The sequence below is a fragment of the Mus caroli genome, chromosome 14 (genome assembly GCF_900094665.2).
Source record: "Mus caroli chromosome 14, CAROLI_EIJ_v1.1, whole genome shotgun sequence".
NCBI classification, from domain to species: Eukaryota; Metazoa; Chordata; class Mammalia; order Rodentia; family Muridae; genus Mus; species Mus caroli.
The window spans coordinates 61,300,112-61,309,899 of record NC_034583.1 but is presented as its reverse complement, the minus strand read 5'-3'; the positions used below and the strand labels follow the sequence as shown (position 1 = coordinate 61,309,899).

Genomic DNA, 9,788 nt, shown 5'->3' with positions numbered 1-9,788 from the left:
TTCCAGGTCCGACATTGACCTGCCTTGACCCTGCCCTGTGGCGTTTTTTATTGTTGTTGCTTCCCTTAGAGTTCCTTCACTTTGCAGTGACTAAAAAAAAAAAAAAAAAAAAAAAACAAAACAAAAAACAAAAAACAAAAAAACAAAAAACAAAAAAACCTCAGACTTCCAGATAGACCAGTGTGTAAAGAGGGCCCTTGGAGCCCCAAAGTGGGTCATTTCACTTCCCTCCCTTGCTTGCCCCTGTTCTCATGAGTGATTGGCATAGGTGGGCCCATTGATAGAGCTTAGTTGGCAGTACTGCCAAAGCTGGAATCAGGAGATGGCCCCAGGGATGAAACAGAGTCGAGATCTGTGCTAGTATATCATCTATGGTGACTTGGCTTCAGCTCCTCACTGCTGGGTTGGTTACGGACTCTAGAAGAGTCCGTGTTGTGTTCTTGGCTACTCCCTTCTGGTCTGTAGAAAGAGAACACTCTTCTAAGAGCACAAACCAAAAAGGACATGAAAGCCTACCTCAAGAATGTACTGAAGTTTGTCCTAGGGAAGGAACTAGCTGGTGCCTTTCTACTAAACGGGAAGGTCAGGCCTGCAGCAGAGATGTCAATGTCTCATCCAAATGGTAGACTGTCCTCGACACTAATTGTGACTAATTGGTAGTCACTTGACTAATGGTACTTTGAGTTGGTGGCAGAAGACAAGAGGACTGTGGGGCTGAGGGGTGGGGAATGTGCATAGGACAGAATTGGCTGCCTGGGGCTGGGTGGGGCTCCTGGTGACTGGGATCAGATAGCTAGGAAAAACAGAGCAGTTACGTAACTGTGTTTACATGAGCTCAGGTGGCTGTGGCAGCCATGGCAGTCCTTGACCCAAGGCCATGCTGGAGGGGTGCAGGCAGCCGACTACTAGGGAAGGAGGTCCCTCTTGAGCAGGAGGGTGTGCAGGAGACAGAGCATGGCATACTGACCAGGGCTGCACTATCTGGGACAATGTTACCTGGCTCTAATGTGCCACTGGATGCTGCCCAGGTTGAGGCAGGCAGGCAGCAGCCAGCCTCAGCTAGGGGGAGGGGTCAGGAAACCAGACACCTGGCTCAGTCCAGTCGCTGAATTCTTGCTAAATTTTTCTCCCTAATCTTCTTAAAAGAGGAAGAATTCTCCCTAAATATGGGCAGAAAAGAGGGCAGGAGATTATTTAAGTTTCCTTGGACTTACCTGCCCTGCGGTCCTAGCGCCTCGTGCCTCCTGTGTTTTGTAAAGCCAACCGAATACTTGTGAGCTCCAACCTGAGAGGTGGCGAGCCAGCCCCCGGCCTGAGTGGCAAAGCAGAGCTGCAGCAGCTCAGCCCTCCATTGCCACCCTCCCCATTCCTCCCAACCTGCATCCTCCAAGACTGTTTACTGGACTCCCCATCCCCATAGAGATGGGACTGGTAGCCAGTCCTCAGCTCCCTTGCCCACAACACTGTGCCTTCTCTTGTGAGAAACAGGAAGTTGGGACCTTCGGCAGCTCAGCGGCACCCTCTACATTAAATATTTATCTTGGAGTCCAGGTCAGAGCCTTAGAGCCTAAGAAGTTCACTGCTGGTGAAGGGGGATGGCCAGGATTCTTGGAGTGGGAAGATCTTCAGCTTCATCTTTGAACAACAAAGAAGACAACGAAAGTGATGTAGCCCTTCTTAGTCCCAAGGACCCTAACAGGTGGGAAAACTTGAAAGAGGGACATGGGTAGTACTTTTAATCCCCTGGGAGAGGGGGAGGCTGCTTCCCTGGAATGGGTGGATAATCAAGTGGCAGAGGGGCTGCATACAGCTGCCTGACCTCAAAGAGGGTCTCAGAGCTCCTCCAATCCTCAGGTACATTCTTACAACCCACTCCATCTCTCTCCCTTCAGCTTTCCTACCTCCACCCCTTCCACAAACACTGTGTACTGTGTAATACCTACATCTGTTAAAAATACCTCACGTATGCGAATCAGAGCCCTGTTAGCAGGTTTACATCTCTGGAAGCCTATGAAACTGCTTCCTGAAGACTCCCCACCCATGGGAGCTCTGGCACGCTCATCTCTTGAGCTGTCCTTGACCTAAGTTTCCCGGGAGGTGGGGGTGGATTTTGTTTGCGGGCACTACAAACAGTTCTTTCCCCACAACTGGGAAAATGTGAAGCTAATAAGAGGTGAGCGTGCTAGGGGCTGTGATATGCTGGGAACCACTATAACTCCAGGTGGCTCAGGCACCAATCAAACTGCAGTAGGTGGTGTCATTTACCATACTCAACACCACGTTGCAGTGGACCAGAAACCGTTTTTTTTAACCGGTTGATTTTGTTGGGGACTTGGGTTCGCAGTGAATCCTAGGCTAGAAGTACTCCAGGGTTTCCATTGTCAGTAAACATTTGCCCTGGAACCTACCAGCAGAAGACTGGACGAGGAGGGGAGGAGGGAGGGTCAGAGAGAATGGGGAGCCAGTGGGCGGTGTCCTTCAGATCCGCGTCAGCAGTCAGCACTGTAGGAACAGCGGAAAAGCAGGATCAAAACAAATACGGTGAATGGGAACACAAAGACCCTCTTAACCTCATCCCCGCCCAAAGGGCCCCACCCTTATCCTCTTCAAGGCTGTGGCACGTCCCGGGAGCCGGTCAATTCCCTCCCCCAAACTTTGCACGTGTGTGTGAGCATCCTCACGTTTGCCAATACGTAGAGTTTGCAAACGCCTGGTCAGTGCGCTTAGGTCTAACAAGCATGAACTCTCTCTCCCCAAGCGGGTGTTGCCTTGTTCCTGGGCCACCATGACTTATCTCGGTCCCAGCCTTTCTGCCTCCGGGCCTGTCTCCTGCCTCTCCAAGGCCGAGGGCTGCGTATCTAATTCCGGCCCCACCCGGGCTCTGGCACTCAGGGACCATTCGGTTAATCACTCCTGCCCTGTGTCCTGGCTCTTGCGGAGCAGCTAGCTTCCCACACCCTGGAAATGTCGCTGGAAACTCTGAGTGGCCCCCGCCAGCCCTCCCGCCCCTTTCTGACTCCAGCTTTGCTGTGGGGGCCAGGGAAAGCATCTGGGAAACCCAGCGGGCTCCCGGGGGACCTTCGGTGGCCCCTCCCGGCACCGCCTCCTGGACGGCCCGGCCCCTTGGGCAAGGGGCCACAGTGTTCCCGTGGCGCGCCGCCCGGACAGAGGGCACTCGCGGGAGTGAGGGAGGGAGTAGCAGGCATCTCCACTTTACTCCAGCATAGTCCCGGCTCACAGTTCAAATCCAAGTCCCAAACTCCTCCCGCCGCATTCATCTCAGGGTCCTGCCTCCTAGCGCGCCCCCTTGGCCGCCCTCTTCCTTGTTGGGCGCCCAGCCTGGCCCAGCATCCTGACCAGTCACGAGGGCCGTGACCACCCGCACTTCTCCCTGCCCTCTTTCCCCGAGGGCTCGCCGCGGCTGCTCCAGGCAGAAGCGGGCTGGGATGCTCCTGCCCTCCTGGGCAGCCCCAAGCCCCCCCACCTGCTCGCCGGGGGATTCAGGTAGGTTCAGCGATGCAAAGGGGCGGGAAGGAGGCAAGACACAGCCTGGCGTGGACCGGAGCAAAGGCATAGAGTCCCTCCCTCCGTGTCCTGGTCTCTTGAGGTTGTACAAACCAGAAAAGGTGAATTTGAAACCCCCTGACCCTGTTTTAGTGGGGAGCTATAGTTTGATAAGACCCGGGAAGGCAGAGAACGACGTCCTCACCATCAAGGCCTCACTCAGATGGGAAGGAGTCCACCAAACCTGGACGTTCTTCATTCTTCCAGGGGTCTGCTGGAATGCAGGGGCTGCCTGGATTCTGGGAACTCAGCAGAGGTGTCCGTTTTATGCTAGACAGATACCAATTCCCCAGGAGGCCTCTGTCTTCCTTAGGTTCTGCCAAATGTCTCCAGGCAGCCTGCTGGGAGAAAAACCAGGACCACCATGGGGGGCCCTATCTTAACTTCGACTATTCCCAGGAGCTCAGTGGGAGGGGAGCCGATGGAGGTAGCCTAGGGTCAGTAGCTCCTGAAACAAGGTGGTGATGGGGAACTGGACCTTTTTCTGCAGAGAGGACACTTCTGGATTTGCTGGGAGGGTGGGACACAGTGACATTAGGGAAGGAAAGCCTGTCAGCTGATGGGTGCAACTGCTGATGCTCAAGACAGTTTGGCCTCAAGCCCTCAGCCGGGCAGGGAGGGGTAGCACACAGCCCGTGTGCCCGGGCTTCCTGGGTCATCAGTCTGCCTGGCCTCACTTTCCCCTGGAGGAAGTCCGAGAGAGTCAGCAGCGGTGGGGGCGGCGGGAACGGGTGTGTGTTTGTATGGTTAGCTTTTTGGTAAGAGCTTTAATTGAATCCAGCTGGTGGGCTGCACCTCAACCTCCCCTCCTCACACACAAAGTCAGGGATTGGCTGGGTCCCCAAAAGGCTGCTCAGATGTCAGAAGGAATCCCCACAAATACAGACCAGAGACTTACTGACCCTAACCTTCCTCGTCTCCTTGTCCATGCCTGAGCAGGATGTGAGCACAGAAGATAAGGCACTGCAGGCCTCCTCTGTACCCTTCCCACAGCTCCTGTGCTGTGCATATGACCGCTTGCTGCACACAGTCCTGACATTCCCGAGCTCCTCACATGATCCACCCTGCCCTCCCCCACCCCATCACATTCACAGCACTGAACATATCCTACCACACACAGGACACCACCTGGGATATCTGGTGTCCTTTCTTGGAACCCCCACAAACCCCACAGGCACATACAAGCCTGATTTGGCCCAGTCCAAAAGGTGATATAAGTCTATCCCACTAGTGCCCCATTCAGCCATAAAGATGAAGAGCTGAAGATCCTATACCCCAGCTCTCTAGACCCTAAAATCCCTTTGTGCCCCTGAACCATGAGTGCTCTGTCCTCTTGCACTCATCTATGGGTGTGCCCTTTTGCTCACCCATCTCCCAGGTGCCCCGAGCTCCCTACTGCTGACCCCCGAGTGAGGCAGAACCGACTGGCTTGTCGGGCAGATGCTCTGAGTCGGGAAGGACCTTCCCTTCAAAGCCAAGCCTGTGGGTACAGGAGTGTTGGTTGGTGTGCAGGAGAAAAACCTCCAGAGTTCTGCACCACCCCCAGGGCAGAAGCAGGTCCTCTGGTGCTGCCATCTGCTGCTTTCCTTTCCATTCCCCCAGCTCTGTCTCTGAGTGTTCTGGAGCCGAGATGTGCACAGGAGGCCAGCGGGCAGCCCACATTCCCTAGATCTCCCTGCCTGCCAATGCTCTCCCATGCTCTCCCTGGCCCTGGTGGTAGGGATGAGGGCACTGCTGCTGGCTGCTTCGCAGTGGTCAGCAGGTCGGTGGCCTTGATGTTGACTGCCTTTGTGCCTGTGTGCACGCAGATGCTACCCAGGGCAGAAGCATGACAGAAGAATGGAGACAAAGTCCTCTGTGCTCAGGTCCTCTCTGCTAGCTGCCCTAGTTCTCCTGTGCCTTCCCTCAAGGGGAGCTGGCTATCCTGGCACGGAGAGCCCCAGAGGGGTGGTCAACAGGCTGCAGGCCTGCTCCTGGCCAGCCTATCTTCCTCCTTGCCTGGCTTCCCCTCCCCCACTCCCACCCAGAGCTCGTGCCCCAGGCCTAACAAGCAGTCCATTGTGCCTCTGGGAGTCAGCACTGGCAGCCTGCAGGCGGGTGCCCAGAGCTGCCTGTTTCCTGGGTCCTTGAGCTCCCACCCAGCTGGCCATAATTCCCTCCCACAAACCTACCTTCCTCCCCCACCAGTGGGTTGAGTCAAGAGGTCCCAGGCAGTCCAGCCCAGCAGGGCTTTCCCTTCCTTCCTCCTTCTCTGCAGAGTACACACGAAGGAGCAGCTGGCACATCCTGCGTCCTCCAACCTTGACCCAAGCATGCAAGGCCTCCCTGCTGGGCTCAGCCTGGATGATTTCATCCCTGGTCACCTTCGAGCCCATATAGGCTCATCCTCCTGGGGGACAAGGGTGAGTGAACAGCGAGGAAAAAGGGACACTGATGGGCCAGCAGTTGATGGGACACTAGTGGGCCAGGTTGGGGGAGCGGTGGATCGACAGTATAAGGAGGGAAGGCAGTCTGAAGGAACGTCCCCAGGAGGCCATTCCTTCCCAGTGGAACTCCTATGGAGCCTCTGGGCCCTGAGCTTGCTGCTCCTGGCCCCTCCCCACAGGTGCCAGTGATCCGGAATGGTGGCTCCAACACCCTTAATTTCCAGTTTCATGACCCTGCGCCCAGGACTGTGTGCAATGGCTGCCCCCCACCCAGGAGAGATGGTTCCTCGAATCCAGGTGGGTCTGCTTGGGAAGATCTGCTCTAAGAACCTTACGCAGGGGATGGGGCAAGTTCCCTGTGCCACATGGAAAGGAACTGGATCTTTCAAGGCCATGAGAAGGTCTCCAGGGAACTGTGGGTTCAGCTTAGGGTTCTCTGTGATCCTGCAGATCTTGAGAAAGGAACCTTGAAGAGAGAACAGGCGCCTGATAACAGCCCTTCCCTCCCTCTTGACAAGGGAAGGACATGGCCCTAGGGGCCAAGGGAACTGTAACAGGGCCAGCAATTCAAATGGGAGGGTGAGAAGTGTTGGCTTAAGAATGGACAGGGACTACCCAGTGTCTGGCCCCCACCCTCCGCCACACACACTCAGGCTTCTCATTCAACCCAAAAGAGCATTGGAGATGCAGCTTAAGAGCCTGGCTGCCATCTGGGTGGACCCTAAGGTCCCTGAGCTCCTGGGGACTTCTCCGTACAATCCAGCCCTTTGAGAAATGGCATCCTTTCCTGAGCATTCATTCCACTGAGTCAGGCATTGTGCAAAGGACCTCAGTCACTTAGCAAGGAATTATTGAACACCGGACAATACTGGACAGACATTTCACAAGCCTAACCCCCATTGAAACCAGCCAACCAGGGTCCAAGCAATCAGGGTCCGTTATGGGCATCTTCCCAGTGAGGATCCAGTCTCAGAGATGCTCGGAGTAGATAAGGTTGCATTGGGATCCACACCCTTGACCATCTGGCCCTGAAGCACGTGTGCTATTATACTAAACTATTTAGAAACTAAATGTTCTGTGGGAAATATGGGGACAGAGGACACATGCCTGGGGAATGAGTTTCTGACCTCTCTGGGGGCTGTTGTCTGTATGTGCTATGTCCAGTGGCACAGACTAGAAGTCACCGTGTCTTTGCTGAAATTATTCTCCTTCTATACAAGTAGAAACCGAGGCACCACCAGGATAATTAATGGGCCTAAACTTAAACAGCCAATAGGTGGCTGAGCTGGAGTCTAAATTTAAGTCTGTATCCCCCATCTGCCTAGCCCAGCCAATCCCCTACAGCCCAGAGTCAGCCTTGCCACACCCTAACTGGGATGCCCCTAGCATCTGCTTCAAGAAATCTTCCCCAGTCCTCCCTTCTGCAAACTCTTAGGACTGTCCGAGGAAAACAGAATGGGCTGGGGATGAACACAGATTGCTCCAAACAAAATCCTCTTAAAATTCATTTTAAGTAATAAACAAGCGGAAGCCCAGGGTGCTGCTGCAGATGTGGTTTGTGGAGTCCGCATCATCCAGTCTAATAAGTAGGATTGAAACTTTGGACCCACGGGGGTTGATGTTCAGAGGAGACAAGATCAGGTGGGGACCCCTGCCTTTCAGCTAATGACCCTACACTCCTCTCACAGACCCAGCATGGTATCAGACCTGGCCAGGCCCTGGTAGTCGGCCCTCTATGAGCCCGAAGCCACCTGCTTCCCAGCATGCCCAGAACTGGTCAGCCACATGGACCAAGGACAGCAAGCGACAGGACAAGCGCTGGGTGAAGTACGAGGGAATCGGGCCCGTGGATGAGAGCGGCATGCCCATTGCCCCCCGATCTGTGAGTCCAGGGCTGAGGGTCCCAGATAGAGGGGGCCCAGAGACCTCCCAAGCTCTATCTCTAGGAGTATAATAGGGGTGGGGCACAGAGGCCATACCCACACCTTGTGTGTGGAGTCACATAGATGTAATATGGTACAGATCTCAGAGATGGAAAGCCACCACTTTAAGGGCTGAACTTAGTAGGATACCTCTTAGTTTTGTATCCTGAGGGCCCTGCCTAGCATTCACAGACTAGCTGCCTATTTACCAGCTGAGTGAGAGGAGATTGCCATGGCTGGCAGGGAAGGATCCTGTATTCTACATTCCACAGAGGATTAGCGGGGCCCTGACCTTCCGTGCTGGGCCAGCCATATTTCCTCACAGTCATGGACCCTTCCTGCTTTGTAAGGTCCAGACGTGATGGGTTATGTGAAATGCCCTCTCTCCCTACACTGTTACATGTGTTCATATAGAAAATGTAGATGCCTTAGGAATAGACACAAGACTGCGGAGATAGCTCAGTCCATGAACTGTTGGCCATACAAGCCTGAGTTCTTATCTCTGAAACATCACACACACACACACACACACACACACACACACACACACGCACACACGCAGCTGGACATGGTAGCACATGCTTATAATTCCAGCACAGAGGATGCAGAGGCAGGTGGATCTCTGAGTTGGAGGCCAGCCTGGTCTACGGAATGAGCTCCAGCCAGAGCTACACAGAAAAACCTTGTCTCAAAAATTAATAAATTTATTAATAGACAGTGCCTGAAGAATAGTAACTGAGGTTGACCTCTGGCCTCCATATGCATGTGCATGCACATACACATACAAACACACCTACACCCACACAAACATGCACTCGAGAATGTGCTGTGCATGCCCATACAGATATGAAAACCACGAGGAAAATGTAAATCAGTCTCCATCTCCTGATGGAGGGTCATCATGCTCTACACTGACGAGAGTTCCCGCATGCGTTGAATTCAGACATAACATGCCACATGACGTTGCTACAAAAGGAGCTGGGGAGAAGGCTCAGTTGACAAAGTGCTTACTGCATAATTAAAGCTAGGTGCTGTAATATATGTCTACAATCCCAAAGCTGGGGTTAGGGGGTCACAGGTAGGTCCAATGGCGTCCTGGCTAAGCAGTCTAGAGGAAACAGTGAGCTCCAGGTTCAGTGAGAGATCCTGTCTCAAAAAAAAAAAAAAAGATTTTTTTTGAGGGACAGTGGTGCCTTTAATCTTAGCACTCAGGAGGCAGAGGCAGGAGGATCTCTGTGAGTTCAAGGCCAGTGCAGTCTACATACTGAGTTCTAGGCCAGCCGAAGACTATCTAGTGAAACATTGTCTCAAAAATTAATATAGAATAAAAATAAGGGGCTGAAGAGATGGTTCAGTGGTTAGGAGTACTTGTTCCTGAAGAAGACCAGGGTTGGAACCCCAGAACCCACATGACACCTCACAACTGTCTATAGCTCTGCTTCCAGGGACTCTAATGCACTCTTCTGACATCTAAGGATATAAGCAAAACATTCATACATGTTAAAAAAATTTTAGAGTCAACAAATAAAAATTAATTAGGTAGAGGGCTGGTGAAAAGGTTCAAGTGGACAAAGGCAGTTACCACCATCCCTAATGACCTGAGTTTGATCCCAGAATCCATGTGGTAGCAGCAGAGATCCTACTCCTGCAAACTGTCCTCTGGCCTCCGCATGTGTGTGTGGAATCTGCACATTCCCGTGGTGTGCAGTTGACCCCTGGCCTCCACACGTCCATCCATGCACTGGGATGTGTGCCTGCATACACACAGATGCACACACATGCACACACACACACACACACCAGCACCAGCACCAGAGATAGTCCCCAGACCCCAGCCATCTATAGGGATGTCAAGGTGCCCAGAGTTGGTTTGTCA

The 9,788-nt window shown here is 53.4% G+C and overlaps 1 protein-coding gene across 3 annotated transcripts in view; it reads left to right on the top strand.

Annotated features, from left to right (window-relative positions):
• Positions 1-9,788, top strand: part of Sorbs3 (sorbin and SH3 domain containing 3) — a 32,466-nt gene that overhangs the window by 3,162 nt on the left and 19,516 nt on the right. Inside the window, exons 3-6 of one of the 3 annotated variants that reach the window (XM_021181830.2) lie at positions 1,552-1,699; positions 5,822-5,966; positions 6,170-6,287; positions 7,679-7,872. In XM_021181830.2, coding sequence (XP_021037489.1) covers positions 1,596-1,699; positions 5,822-5,966; positions 6,170-6,287; positions 7,679-7,872 — 561 coding nt within the window. In that variant the 5' untranslated portion in view covers positions 1,552-1,595. Of the gene's footprint in view, positions 1-1,551; positions 1,700-3,146; positions 3,505-5,821; positions 5,967-6,169; positions 6,288-7,678; positions 7,873-9,788 lie in introns of those variants that run through there. The other 2 variants (XM_021181834.2, XM_021181835.1) reach the window with 2 other exon arrangements.